The 18202-nt window shown below is 42.5% G+C and overlaps 1 protein-coding gene across 14 annotated transcripts in view; it reads left to right on the forward strand.

Annotated features, from left to right (window-relative positions):
• KIAA1217 (KIAA1217 ortholog) overlaps nt 1-18202 on the forward strand; it is a 1295419-nt gene that overhangs the window by 712141 nt on the left and 565076 nt on the right. The window contains exon 1 of one of the 14 annotated variants that reach the window (XM_033931372.1): nt 7844-8020. The exons of the other annotated variants lie outside the window; for them this stretch is intronic. Within the exon in view, the coding sequence (XP_033787263.1) occupies nt 7919-8020 (102 nt within the window). The 5' untranslated portion in view covers nt 7844-7918. Of the gene's footprint in view, nt 1-7843; nt 8021-18202 lie in introns of those variants that run through there. 14 annotated transcript variants of the gene reach the window in all.

Below are 18202 nucleotides of genomic sequence, written 5' to 3' on the forward strand. Positions count from 1 at the left end.
GCTATCTACATTCAGGGAAAACAGAATTCGTTAGCGGACAAACTCAGCAGAATTCTCCAACCTCACGAGTGGACACTCGATCCTGTAACTCTGCAGTCTATCTTCACTCAATGGGGCACTCCTCAGATAGACCTCTTTGCAGCTCCTCACAATCATCAGCTGCCCCTATTCTGCTCCAGACTTTACTCTCCGCACCGTCTAGCAGCAGATGCTTTTCTCCTCGACTGGTCGAATCTGTTCCTGTACGCCTTCCCTCCGCTACCTCTCATGTTGAGAACCTTGTTCAAGCTCAAGAGGGAACGAGCCACCATGATTCTAATTGCTTCGAGGTGGCCCAGGCAACATTGGTTCTCCCTTCTACTTCAACTCAGTTCCAGGGAACCTTTTCTTCTTCCTCTGTTTCCATCTCTGCTTACGCAACAGCAGGAAACCCTTCTACATCCCAACCTCCAGTCTCTACACCTGACAGCTTGGTATCTCTCGGGCTGACTTCGACTGATACTCTTTTGTCGCAGCCCGTTCGTTCCATTCTGGATGCCTCCAGGAAACCAGCCACTCTGCAATGTTACCATCAAAAGTGGACGAGATTTTCTTCCTGGTGTCTTCTTCATCATCTTGATCCCACTTCCCTGGCAGTGGAGACGTTGTTGGATTATTTACTTTCTTTGTCTGACTCTGGCCTTAAGTCCTCTTCCATCAGAGTCCACCTCAGTGCCATTGCAGCTTTTCATGAGCCAGTCCATGGAAAACTTCTTTCAGCTCATCCCCTGGTATCCAGGTTCATGCGTGGGCTTTTCAATGTGAAACCACCTCTTAAAGCCCCTCCTGTTCTCTGGGATCTCAATGTGGTTCTTTCCGCCTTGATGAAGCCTCCATTTGAACCATTGGCTACATCTCCTTTCAAGTTTCTCACTTGGAAAGTGCTTTTCCTTATTGCTCTTACCTCTGCCAGGAGGGTCAGTGAGCTTCATGCACTGGTCGCAGATCCACCTTTTACGGTTTTCCACCATGACAAGGTGGTTTTGCGTACACATCCAAAGTTTCTCCCTAAGGTTGTCTCTGAATTCCATCTCAACCAATCCATTGTTCTGCCGGTTTTCTTTCCAAAACCTCATTCTCATTCTGGGGAACAAGCTCTGCATACTTTGGATTGTAAACGGGCTCTAGCTTACTATCTAGAGCGTACGAAACCCCACAGATCAGTTCCTCAACTTTTTCTGTCCTTTGATCCGAATAAAATGGGACGTCCTGTTTCTAAACGTACGTTGTCTAATTGGCTAGCAGCATGCATTTCATTCTGTTATGCTCAGACCGGACTGACACTGGAAGGTTCTGTCATGGCCCATAGAGTCAGAGCTATGGCAGCATCTGTAGCTTTCCTCCGTTCCACTCCTATTGAGGAAATCTGCAAAGCTGCTACTTGGTCCTCAGTTCACACTTTTACATCTCATTATTGTCTGGATGCATTCTCCAGACGGGATGGACACTTCGGCCAATCTGTTTTGCAAAATTTGTTTTCATAATGGCCAACCTTCCCTCCATCCCTCTTTTTGTTAGCTTGGAGGTCACCCATCAGTCAAGAATATGCTGCCTGCTTGTCCTGGGATAAAGCACAGTTACTTACCGTAACAGGTGTTATCCAGGGACAGCAGGCAGATATTCTTGCGTCCCACCCACCTCCCCGGGTTGGCTTCTTAGCTGGCTTATACTAACTGAGGGACCGCGCGCCTCTGTCGGGCGGGAAGGCACTCGCGCGTGCGCGGTGCGGCCGAGCTAGAACTTTCTAAAGTTCTTAGAGTGCAATCACTCTAAAATTGTCCGTACCGGGGCTCCGTCGGTGCCGTCACCCATCAGTCAAGAATATCTGCCTGCTGTCCCTGGATAACACCTGTTACGGTAAGTAACTGTGCTTTATGGTGAAAAATGTACTTGACACCCTTCTTGTGAAGTTTACAGCAGTGCCCACTAAAGTGTCCCATTGCTCTGTTGGCATGTCTGTGTAGCTAGTCCATTAAAATACTGGCCCTTCCCACATTTTTGTACGTTTTGATTTTTGAAAATGGCCGAAAAAGATATACACTTCTCCCTCCATATTCGCGGTTTCAATTATTCGCAGTTTTTAGCTTGCTGGCTCCTCCCTCCAAATTACATCAGCTTGCATAGAGAAATCGCTGATTCCAAGCATTTACAGAGAAAATCGCTGATTCCCAGCACTTTCTTCGTCGTGTTTTGCCTCTCCTTCAGGAACAGGCCAGGTCTCCCACCATGTTATTCACGGTTTCACCATATTCAAGATGTTTTTTGATAGAAAACAGCGAATAACATATGAAAAAGTTATTTGTGGTTTTTCTGTATTCACGGGTCTGTTAATCCCCTATCACAGCGAATACGGAGGGAGAAGTGTATGTCGTAAGAGCCTGAACCTCTAGATGGGAAAAAAAAAAAAAAGATAAGACATCTTGCAGTTTCAAAAATGGTTCTTTTCCCAACCCAACTTTTGAATGTCAGTGTGCAGACGTCCAAAGTCAGACGCAGAATCCCAGGAGAGAATTATAGCAGCAAAAATAATTATTAAATACAAGAACGGAAACTATAAAGAGAACAATTATACATGTTGGTGAAGATGAGCAATTGATAAAAGAGACAGATTAGTTGATCACGGTCATTTTGCTGCAGCTGTGGACGAGCCAAATTATATAGTAATGACGATTGCTTTAATCTGTTTGTATCAAATCATAGTGCTATCAAAAAACATAAATAGTACTCGGCTGTGGATTTGGTGCATTAAGTAAATGACCACAAAGGGAGGTATGCTATCCACCTCAGCTTCAGAAGCTGGGGAAAAAAGCTCTCAATTTTCATTCTGTGATTAGGTTGGAGGTAATACCAGTCACACTGAGGAATAACAGGAATAATTTTCTCCAAATGGTGCTCTGAGCAAGCAGTACTGAAAGTTTCAAACATCAAAGCAGGAGATGCACAGAAGGGAATGGGGCTTGTATACTGCTTTTTTGTGGTTACACATTCAAAGCAATTTAAATGCATACAGGTGCTTATTTTGTACCTGGGGTAATGGAGGATTAAGGGTATGATTCTCAAAATGTTAACACGGTCGCTAAATCGGTTCCAGCCAGTATAGCGTTTATGTATTTTAGCTGCATATTATAAAACGGCTTACTGTGGTATTACTCCAGCTTCCAACCATTCTCCGACTCTGCCATGCAAATGTATTACAACAAGATCATTAATATTTAAACGAGCACTCTGGCCGATTCTCTATTATCGCCGAGTGATTCCCTAACCTCGCTGTCCTACATTTGGGAGCAAAATTTTCCAGCAGGTCTGAGCTGTCCCGGCCTTAGTTTCTGAAAGGTCAGCGCCTGAACCCTGATTAGCTCAGGCATTGACAGGAAAGTAAGGCTTGACAGGTCAGACCTGCCAGAAAATTTTGCTGCCTTCAAGCAAACCCCCCTCTCCCCCCCCCCCCGGGAATTACAAATTATATTGCCTGAAGACACGGTCTTAATAACTATTAAGCGATTGAGTGTTTATTGGAGATATATGTCTTTTTGGGAGCAACATTATAAATTGGTGTTGTGTCTCTAAATTTCTCCTAAGAAAGCATACTTGGCTCATTTTCGGGCCTCTGCTCAGTGCCCTCGCTGTCCTTGCCCAGAGGCGAGTTTGGGCCACATGTTATGGTCTTGTCCTTTGGTTGAGGCCTTTTAGGACCGAGTCTTCACTTGTATTGAACATATCTGGAAAGTGAAAATAACGTCGTTCTCCTCTATTACTTTTTTGTATTCTTCCCAGTTACCATCCCCGACAGCATGATATTTCCACTTTTCTTAAATGGACTATAGCGATAGCTCTGAAGTGTATTCTTCTGAAGTAGTTGGATGCAGAGATGCCTGATATTTCTCTGTGGAGGACTCGAGTGATTACTTTCCTGATGGGGGAACGCAGAGACATTGTGGAGATTTCTTCCCCTCGGGGGCATTTATTTCAACAGGCGTGGGAACCTTTTTGGAACACTATGACTCCTCTGGCATGGAGTCGCCTTTTGAATTCTTGATGCTTGTGTTTGTTAACATCCACATTGTTAGCCCATTGTTTTGCTGTTTAGAGAACGACTCTGGTTGGGTGGGAGGGGGTAGGGGAAGGTTTTTCCTTTGATGGGGATATAGTTGTCTCCTATTTTGAAAATTGAAAGAGTTTGTACTGCCTTTGTTTTCTTGTCTTTAATAAAAATTATTTGAACATAAAGTGCGGTGAAGGATGATCTCTGTTTTCATAAAAGAGAGGGTGGAGCCAAATGTAACACCCAAACTTTTCAAAGTCTTGCTAAAAGGAGATATCTCTCTGGAGATAGAAGTGGGAAGGGATAGAATGACCAGGGGTAGAAAAATATATACCGTAGTATAACATTTCAATATGTTTAAAAAAAAAATAAAAGAAGATTCTTTTTCAATCAGGATGATACTGCAGTAAAACATGAATCAAGGGTAAACGTGGAGGAGGAAGAGGTTGGCAGTGAATAAAGAATTTGGAGGTTATTGGTGTAGCTTTAGGGGTAAATCAGGAGACTGGACAATGGTTAGAAGGAGTGCTAAGAAAATATTAATCAACATGGTGCAAGAATAGACCCCTGTGATTCATCACAAAGCGATGTGTGCTTTCTAGAGAGAGAAGAGCTATAAGACACCTGGAAGGTATGGCTAGAAAGGAAACATTGAAACCACCAAAGAACTGTGCCAGAAAAATAAAGATCTGAAAAAAGAAAAGAAGGAGAACAGAGGAACTGTAATCAGGGAGTGTGGCAAGAAGATTGCGAAGTGGTTCTTAATCCATTTTTTGGGATTGATATCATCAATAGTTCATAATCCTTTCATGCCATTAGATCCAGGCTCTTTCATTGTAGTCAGCAGAATGATTATAATGAGAAACTCAACTCAGGGCTGGTGACAAAAGTGAACTAAAAAGAGGGAGGCTTAATGAAATGTTTCACCTTTTAGTACCCTTGTTTCAGATTCATTTAATTTGATATAGAGGAGAGTGTGGCGCAGTGGTTAAACCTAGAGCCTCAGCACCCTGAGGTTGTGGGTTCAAACCCATATTGCTCCTTGTGACTCTGGGCAAGTTACTTAATCCCCCCTCCCCCATTGCCCCAGGTACATTAGATAGACTGTGAGCCCACCAGGACGGACAGGGGGAAAATGCTTGAGTACCTGCATAAATCCATGTAAACCATTTTGAACTCCTCTGGGAGAGCAGTATAGAAAATTGAATAAATAAAATAACTTCTTCTATAAAGCTCCTCCCAGAAAAACCACTACCCAGTTTGCTGTCAGTAAAGAATGCTTTTGGCATTGAGATCTGTTGATGACCCCTGATGCATGCAGTCAGTCCAAAAAAGCACCGTTTGCTATCTCCTAGTTTGAAATGCTGGCAAAACTGTACTGTATAGCTCATGTCCTTTTTGGATACTTGAATGGTTCTGTCAGTTCCCCTTCTCTCCTCTCTTCTCCCCCATAGCAACATCTTCATTATTTAGGAAACTGAACCCACATGTTTTTATTGAGTAGATATTTATAACATTTGTTGGGCACTTTTTACAGAATGACGTGTGAGAAATCCAAGTGCATATGTCCTTGTCGTGTCTCTCTCTCTCTCCATCACATATTGCTTTCTTGAATTTCTGTATACATAAAGAAGTATTCTGTAATTTTATACAATTGCATCTTAACTGCCAAGAACTCAACCACTCCTGAAGCCTTTTTTTATGTTCTGTTCTTTGTCCTGGTAGTTTCCTCTTTCTTTGTATTTCAAGCTCAGTAAGAACCAAAGCAGAAATCTGGTGCTATGTGCCTTCATTTGCAACAAACTGGAAAATATTTCTTCCCAACCCCGCCCCCAGCATACCTACACTGAGCATTGTAGTGATCAGTAGCATAGTAAGGGGGGCGGGAGGGTGGACTGCCCCAGGTGCCATGTCGGTGGGGGTGCTGGCACCTCCCTGCCCCACCACACCACGCTATGCTTGCGCCATCCCTCCCTCCCATCCCGTACCTCTGTAGATCTTCGCTAATGCGAGCAACTTTTCCTGCCCTCTTATTATGTCCCTTCCATAAACTATCCTCTTCTCTCCTTTGTACGTGATTCATTTTAGCTTCACCCCTCTTCATTTTTCTAAGTTCAGTGTTGCTAAGTAAAAAAAAAAAACAACCCCAAAAAACCCCTTAGATTGTGAGCCCACTAGGGATAGAGAAAATATCTACATATAATATATATATACAGTGGAACCTTGGTTTACGAGCATAATTCGTTCCAGAAGCATGCTCGTAAACCAAAATACTCGTATATCAAAGCGAGTTTCCCCATAGGAAATAATGGAAACTCGCTTTGATATGTTCCCCCCCCCCAGGCCAGCGGCGCTGCTCCCCCCCCTCACATTCGCAAAGACACCCCTCCGCGCGAGCCGGCACCCCCTGCCCGAACAACTTAAACTTACCCCCCCGGTCTGGCACCGGCACGCAGCCCACAGGACGTGCCAGTGCCGCTAGAAGATCTTCCTGCTTCTGCCGGCCTTGAGCATGCATCTGCGCATGCTCAAGGACTTCTAATTCTCCTTCTCGCCGAGATTCTCCGGCAGAAGCAGGAAGATCTTTTAGCGGCACCGGCATGTCCTGTGGGCTGCGTGCCAGTGCCAGAAGGGGGGGGGGTAAGTTTAAGTTGTTCGGGCGGGGGGTGCCGGTTCGCACGGGAGGAGGGGGGGTGCCGGTTCGAGTGGGGGGAGCGATGTTGGTTATCGGGGGGGGGGGGTGCTCGCAAATCGAGTCAACACTCGGTTTGCTAGACACGTTTTGCGAGAATGTTTTGCTCGTCTTGCAAAACACTCGCAAACCGGGTTACTCGCAAACCGAGGTTTGACTGTATAGATATAGATATAGATATATATATAAATCCACATTGGGTGCACCACAGAAAGACGGTATATCAAATCCATGACCCATTAACTTTTCTCTCTTTTTTTTTTTTTTTTACTCCTTTTCAATGTCAGTTCATAATCCTTTCATGCCATTAGATCCAGGCTCTTTCATTGTAGTCAGCAGAATGATTATAATGAGAAACTCAACTCAGGGCTGGTGACAAAAGTGAACTAAAAAGAGGGAGGCTTAATGAAATGTTTCACCTTTTAGTACCCTTGTTTCAGATTCATTTAATTTGATATAGAGGAGAGTGTGGCGCAGTGGTTAAACCTAGAGCCTCAGCACTCTGAGGTTGTGGGTTCAAACCCATATTGCTCCTTGTGACCCTGGGCAAGTTACTTAATCCCCATTGCCCCAGGTACATTAGATAGACTGTGAGCCCACCAGGACGGACAGGGGGAAAATGCTTGAGTACCTGCATAAATCCATGTAAACCATTTTGAACTCCTCTGGGAGAGCAGTATAGAAAATTGAATAAATAAAATAACTTCTTCTATAAAGCTCCTCCCAGAAAAACCACTACCCAGTTTGCTGTCAGTCAAAATCTTTATCCTCTTTAATACAGTCTGGTCCACTTCCGTAAAGAGAGCTGACTTTTATTTATTTGATTAGTTTTGTGGCTTTAATGAAAAGAATCTTCAGAAAGACCAGCAGTGATATGTTCTTTTAGAAGCAGAAGAAACATTTCCAGTTGTTTGGGTTTTATGAGCTCACTGAAATCCCACCCACATGCTGGTATGCACCCATGAAAAACCAGTATTTATATAGACAGAGTACACACTGGAGTCCTACACCCTGATGTGTGCTAACTCTTTCACATATTGTGTATATAAGAAATATCTTCCAGGGAGGCATGGGGCTGCCAGAGCACCAGCAAGGATCCACCATGAGCGGTGTCCGCTTCTAAACCCAGCTCTCAATGTCTGGGCATGGAGCAGCCAATTCATTCCCCAGTCAAGCAAGTGAAAACAAGAAAGTGCTTTTCATGCCTCTGCTGTACAGACTCACATCAAGCATCTGACATTAGCAAGGTATGGCTTTGAGGACATTTGTTTTGCTGAGAAATACAAGGATAAAGTGCATTGTAAGGCTGAAAGCAGGCTAAATGAATCTAATCTGATCTGAGTTCCTGGAAGAGATTGAAGGAGCAGGCTTCTTAAAGACTGTAGGAGGTATTACTGTCTCTGCCGTTAAAATAACATTTTTCCCACAGAAGTTATTGTCTCTAATACTGGACTTTCCTTGTCTTTTCTTTTTGCAGTGATTATATTCTTTTGCAGAGCTCTGAAAAAATCTGTCATTTTCTATTCAAAGACAAAGCAGCTTTCTTTTTCTGATTGCACTCGATGTTTTCTTTCAAAATGCATAATCTCCTCATTGAAACTACTTCCTGACTAAGGAATCATTGGAAGCCTTCCGTTTTCTTTTCATTTTTCTGGAGTCATTGAAAAAGGTTAGTTAATTGCAGAAGTAAAATATAGGGCTCCTTTTACTAAGGTGCGCTAGGGCTTTATCACGCGGAATAGCGCGTACTACATTGCAGAGCGCGCTAGACCTTAACGCCAGCATTGAGCTGGCATTAGTTCTAGAAGCGTAGCGTGCGGTAATTTCCGGCATACGCTAAAAAAATGCTAGCGCACCTCGGTAAAAGGAGCCCATATTGTTTTCGTACTAGGAGAGAAGGTTAAATCCAAGCCAAGGTGACAAAGGGAGGTGAGTCAAATCTGTACTATGCTGGTCCCCTCGCTCAAATTTATTTTATGGAAATGATGAAAATGGCTTGCAGTGTATAGCAGAGCCGGTGAAAACTTCTTGATAAGGAATTGTTTGCATCTTACTGGATCAGATCATTTAAGCAGGACCAAAATTATTTCTGATGAATCAAATCTGTTTACAATTTGACTCAAATATCAACAATAATTTCAATCACGTCTCTTCACCTTAAATGAGTTATGAAAAAAATATATATGCTGATTTCCACTTAGTGCAAAATGTTCACCTACTGATTCTGCAAATCTAAAAGAATTCAAGTGAAAACAGATGTTTCAATAAAAACTAGAGTAAGATTTAGATAGAGTGACAAAGTTACCCATTCCAGAAGGGAGACATTTTGGTCAGTCCTGGTTTTAAAATTACATCCCAAAGCAGTGGAATATTTGTAGTCCATGATTCTATCCATTGAAATCAGTGCTGCAGGTTCCATAATGCACCAGGATGAAGCTGACAGAAATCCAAGACTGGCCATAAAGTCTCCCTTCTGGAATGGGTAACCTGGTCACCCTAGATTTAGATATGTTTAGTATTGTCACTGGTTGTCCCCATTAAATTCTTGTCAAATAATCCAAGATCTTGAGCAGCCCTTATGTGGGAGGACTAGGTATAATTTCTGCAACATGGGCCAGCAGGACTTAAGAACAGTATGGAGACAGGAGTCACAACTCTCTCACAATCTTGACAAAGCTGAGGAGGAGGGTGTTCAAGTGTACCAGATTCTAGATTTAACTCAAGGTCTTTGAAATCGGGCAGGATGCTTGAGTCTGCTATTTCAGTTTTGGAGCAAACACTGGTGAAAACTTATTGTTACAAAACTGCATGTATGCCTTGGGATCTCCCAGGTTTCATGTTCATAATAATAATCTTAATTTACTCTTTGTCAAATGGAATGTCTAGAAAGTATTTTGTTATCCCGAGTTTTGCCAAGCAAATCAACCTTCAACAGATTCTCTCCAATAGAAATTAATGATAAGGATCTGACATGTTGGTAGAATAGGTAGAATATTTCTTAAAGGCATTATTTATGTACCTCTCTGCACTGAGGGTATATCCATCCTGTTCTCTGATGTAGGCTATAATGTGATGCTGAATTCTGGACTGGGACCAAAGGTCAAACAACCTGGGTTAGTGCCTAGACTCAAAATGCTACTACTGCCTGTTCCTTAGAAGACTGCCTCAGCTGCTTAAGTTGTGAAGTTTTGGAGCTCAGCATTCAGTTGTAGAAAATTGATGGCTATAAGTTAGGTTCATGCATGCATTCAAGTAGGGAAAGGGATTGGGACTTGTATACTTCCTTTTTGTAGTTTTTCAACCACACTGAAAGTGATTTACATACAGGTACTCGCCATTTTCTCTGTCTGTCCCAGCGGGCTCATAATCTGGGGGCATTGGAGGATTGAGTGACTTGCCCAGGGTACAATAATCTTTCACTATATTCTCTTTCTCCCGCTAATGTGACCCGTCTTGTAACATGCCCCTTTCAGATGTCTCAACAGATGTAGTGTATTTAGATTTTAGCAAAGCTTTTGACAGTGTACCACACAGACATCTAATAAATAAACTGAGTGCGGTCAAGAACTGGTTGAGTGAAAGATGACAGAGGGTTATGGTTAATGGAGATCGCTCTGAGGAAAGAGATGTTTACAAGTGGTAAACTTCAAAGTTCTATCCTTGAGCCTGTTCTTTTTAACATTTTTATAACTGATATTGCTGAAGGCTGTCAGGTAAGATTTGCCTCTTTGCGGATAATACCAAAATCTGCAATAGAGTAGACACCCTCCGGATGGTGTGAATAACATAAAGAAAGACCTAGCGAAGCTTGAAATTTGGCAGCTAAATGTTAATGCTAAGAAATGCAACATCATGCATTTGTGCTGCAAAAACCCAAAGGAATGGTACAGTTTAGGGGGTGAAGAACTTACGTGCACGTGTGATTGTATGTGATGATCTTAAGGTGGCCAAATAGGTTGAACTAGGACCTAAAAGAGAGAGGAAAAGACTTTTTTATTTATTTTGTTTACATCACAGAGCCAGCATGGGGGTTGGAGAGGTTGTAACCCTATTCTTCTACTTAGACTAAGCGGTACTTTTATTAAGGTGCGCATTTAGAGTGCGCTAAATCAGTTAGCGTACCTTAATAAAAGGACCCCTAAGTATTTTAATAAAAAATTTGGCCCGCGACTTAGCCTAAGTTTTAGAATTCGTCCCCTTATGTGATTGAGTTTGACATCCCTGCTTTAGAGGAGAGATATGATAGGGACATTTAAATACTTACGTGGCGTAAATGCGCATGAGTCGCATCTTTCATTTGAAAGGAAGCTCTGGCATGAGAAGGCATAGGATGAAGTTAAGAGGTGATAGGCTCAGGAGTAATCTAAGGAAATACTTTTTTACAGAAAGAGTGGTAGATGCGCGGAACAGTCTTCTGGAAGAGGTGGTGGTGACAGATAGTGTGTCTGGATTCAAGAAGGCATGGAATAGGCACGTGGGATCTCTTAGAGAGAGGAAGAGATGATGGTTACTTTTGATGGGCAGACTAGATGGGCCATTTGGCCTTTATCTGCCAACATTATGAGGGCACTTCTATAACAGTGCACTGATATTTGGATATCTAGAGGGCTATCAGGAACCCATTCTATAAAGGAAAGCAGATGCTTTGATAGGCGATATATAAATACCTAAAATAAATGAAATGAAAAATGCCTGCTTTTGTTTATAAGGTTCTAGCAGAAGCAGGTATATACATGCCTGTGTGTTTAGCTGCCAGCATTTAGAGCTACTGTAAATACACCTAGATGTTAGAGATAAAACTTGGAACTTATAGTAGTTACGCATATAAATGTCTCATCCATGCTCTGACCATATTCTATATATGTATATAAGTGTATATTTACAGACTTAACACCTAAGTGGCTTATTTATTTAATTTTCTATTCCGTTCTCACAGGGTAGTTCAGAACAGTTTTCATGGATTTATTCAGGCACTCGAGCATTTTTCCCTGTTGGTCCTGGCGGGCTCACAATCTATCTAATATACCTGGGGCAATGGGGGACCAAGTGACTTGAGCTGAAACTCTTCTTTATCTTAAATCCAGAAATCCAGACAGGACACACAGTGATTAAGATAAAGAAGAGTTTCAGCTCTGGAAAGAATTTCCCTACATAAGAACATTAGCATTGCCTCTGCTGGGTCAGACCAGGGGTCCATCGTGCCCGGCAGTCCGCTCCTGCGGCGGCCCCCCAGGTCCATGACCTGGAAGTGTTCCCTACCTAACCTAAAATGTCCATACCCTATTCGCTCAATGTCCTGAAAGATAAACCTCTATCTGTACCCTGTAATCCCCTTCGCTTCCAGGAAGTCATCCAGTCCCTTTTTGAACCCCAGAATTGTACTCTGTCTTATCACCTCTCCGGGAAGCGCGTTCCAGGTGTCCACCACCCTCTGAGTGAAGAAGAACTTCCTTGCATTCGTTATGAATCTGTCTCCTCTCAGTTTTTCTGAATGACCTCTTGTTTTAGTTGTCCCTGCTAGTCTAAAGAATCTGTCCCTCTCCACCTTCTCTATGCCTACAGAGTGAGGATCCATTTTGTTGCAAGATTTTATATCACCTCACTTTCCGTCTTCACCATCCTTGCTTTAGGACCAAGTGACTTGCTCAGGGTCACCAGGAGCAGCGTGCTGATGCTTTAGCTCTAACCCCTGTGCCACACTCTCAGCCACAGTATCAGCATTTATGCCGTATGAGCATTTTCAGCAGGTAACTGTTAGTGCCTTATTTCTATAAGAGCACTCCTCTTTGTATAATCCCCTGAGACATGGGGGGGGGATTTTATAAAGGGGGGTGTTTATTTTTAAGCCTGGAGTATCACCCTAATAACGCACATATGTGGTAAACGCTTGCAAAGGACCTCATTAAAAAATTGTGACCACTGTAAAAGTATGCGTGTGGCATTATGACGTGTGCTTTTACCGTAGACATGCACATGAGTGGAGTTTGGGCAGAACACAGGCAGGTTGACTGTATTATTACATGTAGGTTTCCTAATGTGATATAAACTGTGTTGTAAAATTTGGAGTACAATTATATATGTTTGCTTATAAGCCGCTTAGGACTTAAGCAGATTATAAATTTTTAAAATAAAAAGTACTGATGTAATTTATAAAAAATCTTTACTAATATCTAGGTGCGAGCATTTACACCAGCTGATGTAGGTGGTCATCCCTAACTTAAGGTGTGTTTTTGGCCACTTGAACTAGTCATTGGTGAGGCCTCACTTGGAGTATTGTGTTCAGTTTTGGAGACCGTATCTGGTGAAGGACGTAAGAAGACTTGAAGCAGTCCAGAGGAGGGCGACGAAAATGATAGGAGGCTTGCGCCAGAAGATGTATAAGGAGAGACTAGAAGCCCTGAATATGTATACCCTAGAGCAGGGGTGTCCAATGTCGGTCCTCGAGGGCCGCAGTCCAGTCGGGTTTTCAGGATTTCCCTAATGAATATGCATTGAAAGCAGTGCATGCACATAGATCTCATGCATATTCATTGGGGAAATCCTGAAAACCCGACTGGACTGCGGCCCTCGAGGACCGACATTGGACACCCCTGCCCTAGAGGAAAGAGGGACAGGGGGGGATATGATTCAGACGTTCAAATACTTGAAGGGTATTAACGTAGAACAAAATCTTTTCCAGAGAAAGGAAAATGGTAAAACCAGAGGACATCATTTGAGGTTAAGGGGTGGTAGATTCAAGAGCAATGTTAGGAAATTCTACTTTACAGAGAGGGTGGTGGATGCCTGGAATGTGCTCCCGAGAGAGGTGGTGGAGAGGAAAACGGTGACTGAGTTCAAAGAAGCGTGGGATGAACACAGAGGATCTAGAATAAGAAAATAATATTAAAAATTGAACTAAGGCCAGTACTGGGAAGACTTGCACGGTCTGTGTCTGTATATGGCCGTTTGGTGGAGGATGGGCTGGGGAAGGCTTCAATGGCTGGGAGGGTTTAGATGGGATGGAGTAGGTTTTAACGGAGATTTTGGCAGTTGGAACCCAAGCACAGTACCGGGTAGAGCTTTGGATTCTTGCTCAGAAATAGCTAAGAAGAAAAAATTAAAAAAATTTAAATTGAATCAGGTTGGGCAGACTGGATAGACCATTCGGATCTTTATCTGCCGTCATCTACTATGTTACTATTGTATAAAGAAAAATAGGAATCTAGTTTCCTTTATAAAATGGAATTAAAATAGCGCTTTTAGTGGTGCCCTGCTACAAAATTATCCTCAAAGAGAGCAATATTCGTACTGCACAATTCACAACTACCTATATTTTTCAAAGGCAAAAAACACCTATAGAAACTTGTGCCTGTGTTTTCTAGGGAACCCTTTCTGACTAAAGCTCCGTGGGATTACCTCAGTGCACAAAGATTTGAGGATCCTTTTACTAAGGCGCGCTAGCCGATTTAGTACGCGCTAAACGCTAATGTGCCCATTATATTCTCAATCGGCTAGCGTGCCTTAATAAAAGAGGGGGTTAATTCCTATGACCAGCAAACAACTGATTGGCTGATGTGCAGATTGGGCCAGGAACAAGATAGCCAGTTTGCTGCCCCTGCAGAGAGTAGGGGAAGATCGTGGTGCATCATTTTTAACATGTTGGATTGATTTTGTTATATACCTAGATTGCCCGGATGAAAGCAATTCACTCCTGGCAGAATTCTGCACAAAAAATTTCAAAATTCTGCACATAAAAAAAAAATCCAAATTCTACACACAAAATTTGCAAATTCTACAAAATTTGCAAGTTTATTTGGCAACATTTAAACAATAATTTTCTAATTATTATCCAGAATTTCAGTACAATTCAGTATTTTCATTAAATTATGCCAGAGAAAACAAAGAGCCTTCAAGTTTTACAAAAGCGTAGCGCCGTCCATAGCAGTAACAGCTCTGACACTCATATAATTCCTATTAGTAACTTCTAGCAGCACATCTTAGTGAAGTTTGGTTGGTTTGTTTTCATAGTACTTCACTTTGCCTTTATGTTGTTGAGAAACATTTCTGGAAGCTGACATATTTCAATATATTCAGAATAAAAAACTTTTTCTATCTTTTGTTGTCTCCAGCAGTTTATTTTTCCATTCACTTAGATCCCAGAGTCCCTTTTTTTTTTTTTTTTGCCTTTCTTTGTTTTTGTTTTTCATAACTGTCTTTCCAGGATCATCTGTCCATTTTATATTTTGTCCCTGTCTGTCCTGTCCAGCATCTGTCCCCCTGTCTCTATCCTGAGCTTCTCTTCTCAGTGTTCCTCTCCATTCCCCTGCATCCATCATCCCTCTGTCAGAATCGCCCCTTTTCAAGCAGTGTCCCTGTGTCTAGCAGCCCTTCTATGCATCATCAACTATTCTTCTCCATATCTGACCCACTTAGTCCCCATCTAGGATCTCTTCTCTGTGTTTCTATGCCTCTCGATATGCAGGATCTTCCCACCGCTGAGCCAACCTCTCTCCCCCACTCCCTCAAGTCTGCATCTCTCACTCATCCCTCTCCCTCCCCTTTCCACTCTCAAGTCAGAATCCTCTCCCCATTTCTCACTCATCCCCTCTCCCTCCCCTTTCCCCTCCCAAGCCAGAATTCTCTCCCCCAACACCCCAGCCAGCATTTCATGCTATCTCCCCCTATCCCCCTGAGCCATTTCTCTCCCCAGCCAGCATCTTTCTTATCCCTGCCCCCCCAGCCAGCACCTTTCTCACCCCTGTCCTCCCCAGCCAGCACTTCTGACTCTATCCCCATTGTCCCCCGATCTAGCAGTACCTCAGCAATGCCGATTTCTGAGTCGACTTGCTACTGGCCCTACCAGTCCCACCTGAAGAAAGAGAAAGTGACATCATCAAGGGCAGGAACGGCAGTACAGGGAAGCCTACAGAGCCTGAGCAGGTTCCCAAAGATGTCACCAGCAGTGATTTGTGTTCTGGCCCAGAGAGGGATTAATTCTGTGTAGAATACAGGTATTTCTGTGGGCCTGGGGAATTCTGTGCAAATTCTGCATTGCATTGTAATGTAGAATTCCACCAGAAGTGGCAGTTTGATGTGTAAGGTTTGTATGCCAGTATATGCCCAGAGAGTGATGGTAACTCTACATAAACATTTTTTTATTTGGTTGAAGGCCATGAGCAACTTTTCACACTCTCTTCATTTCTCCACTCTCACAGTGACTCAGGCCACACCAATGTTATTATTCTGAAATCAGTTCCTTGTCAAAACAAAACTAATGTGGCTGAGGCAGGCACAAGGCAAGAGACAACAGGTAGCAGCTAAATTATTTACAGTGTCTCTGGTGCATTATACTCCTGCCTCTCAATCCCAGAGAATGAAACACTGTCAAAAGCGCGGACGACAACGGTGCGCCGACAATCCCGTGCCAACATTTGAGCAAATGCGCGCTGCCGCCGCTTTGAGGCCTTCCATTTTATGCTCTGAGGGGGGAGGGGAATCCCCTAACTACACTTAGAAGTCCTCGCGCTGCCATTGGGGGGGAACCCCCCAGTACACCGAAAACTCCCGTTCTCCTTCCAGTTTTTGTTGTTCGGCAGCTTTCAGTGTTGGAGGGGGGTCCTCCCCTCCCACACACCCCAACGGGAGCATGAGGACTTGTCCCTCCCCCCCACACCCCTTAGAGCACACTATTTTTATTATTATTGATTAGATACTTTTCTATTGATTTTGTAGTTCCTTTCCTTTTAATTTGTATTTTAACTGTACAAGCTAAGGCAGTGTATCCTTTTTAATAATCATAAAAATAAACCCTGTGTGCATCCATAACTTTTGACTTAATTGGTTTGTAATTTTGTCTTTGGCCCTTTAAAATTCCATGTGGTTATTTAAGGCTCTCCTAGAAAACAGATTGTATGCTAATAAATTGTTACTCTATTATGTCCTTTAAAAGAAACTGAAGTGGCTTCTTAAGTCTTGTTTCCATGTGACTTAAAACCTTGCCACACAGGAGGTGTCAGTTTGAGCAGGGTGACTATACACTGTTTATGTCTGGCAGTCTGAGAGGTAATGTCTGCCATATGAGTAACTTTAGCCTCTGACCGGGGTAGTTTGATAAACACAGATCTTCTGTGGACATTACATAAACCCATTTATGGCTCTTGACATTGTTAAAGCATTTGTAGTTAAAAAGTGTCATTGAAGAATAGTCGGGACATTAATTTAGGGGGATTTGGAGAGATTACACATGTTGTCGTGTATCTGTAGAAATCTTATTCTGTATATTTTTCTTCTATACTTTGCTATTTCATGACCTTGTGCACTGGCAATGTCCACAGTACAGTTTAAATTTTGCTAGCAGTGTTGCTTACCAGCACTGAATTGGCAATGTCTTGGCTATATCAAACTATAATCATATGTCTTTAGGAGGTCATTTTATAACTTTGCATGTGCTTTAAAAAAACATGTGCATACTTTCTCTATACATACTTTGCTGAATTTTTAAAGTGAAAGATTGCACATTTTTCCACTCTATTATCCCAGGGAAGTTATGCGCAAATGTTTACATCTGCTCCTTAACAAACATTCAGGGTTAATAATTTAAGCATGTAGGGTTGAATTTCCAAAGTGTTCTCATAAATATCAACCATGGCCCAATCCCTTCCCTGGGAATGCTTCCTTTCAATATATAAGTGTATCTGCATATCAGGTGGACATTTTTATGAAAGCTTGTTTCTGTGGGTAAAGGACTGTTTTAATTATAGATCCGCTTTTGAGAATTACTCTTCTGCTGCTGTAATTGCAAACTAACTTTTTCTCTAAAAATATAGAGGTCCTTAGCATTTAGCGTGCGCTAAATTGGTTAGCACGCCTTAATAATTCTACTCAATTTGTAGCATCTTTTAATCATTGTAAACCGCATAGAACTTCACATCCTGCAGTATATAAACTGTTATTATTATTTATTATGATTAATAAAAGGATCCCATAATAACAAACCACTTTGCAATAGCAGACTTGCGTTTATCAGACCAGACATGGGAGAAGCCACTTCTCGCCCTGGATCGGTAGCATGGAATGTTGCTACTACTTGCCAGGTGCTGGTGATCTGGATTGGCCACCGTGGAGATGGGCTGCTGGGCAGGATGGACCATTGGTCTGACCCAGTAAGGCTATTCTTTTGTTCTTATGTCATTTCAGTGATTTCCTAAAAATATTCAATGATGTCAAAACGTTCCATTTATAAAATTGTACACGCTGCTCCTTGTGACCCTGGGCAACTCACTTAATCCCCTCATTGCCCCAGGTACACACGATAGTGTTTGAGCCCACCGGGACAGATAGGGAAACATGATGAAGTACCTGAATATAAAAAACCACTCAGGATATAAGTTGTATATAAGTAATAAAATAAAAATAATTGAGTGTAATTTTACAAACTTTCCCAGAAAAAT

This window comes from Geotrypetes seraphini, chromosome 2, assembly GCF_902459505.1.
Source record: "Geotrypetes seraphini chromosome 2, aGeoSer1.1, whole genome shotgun sequence".
Lineage (NCBI taxonomy): Eukaryota > Metazoa > Chordata > Amphibia > Gymnophiona > Dermophiidae > Geotrypetes > Geotrypetes seraphini.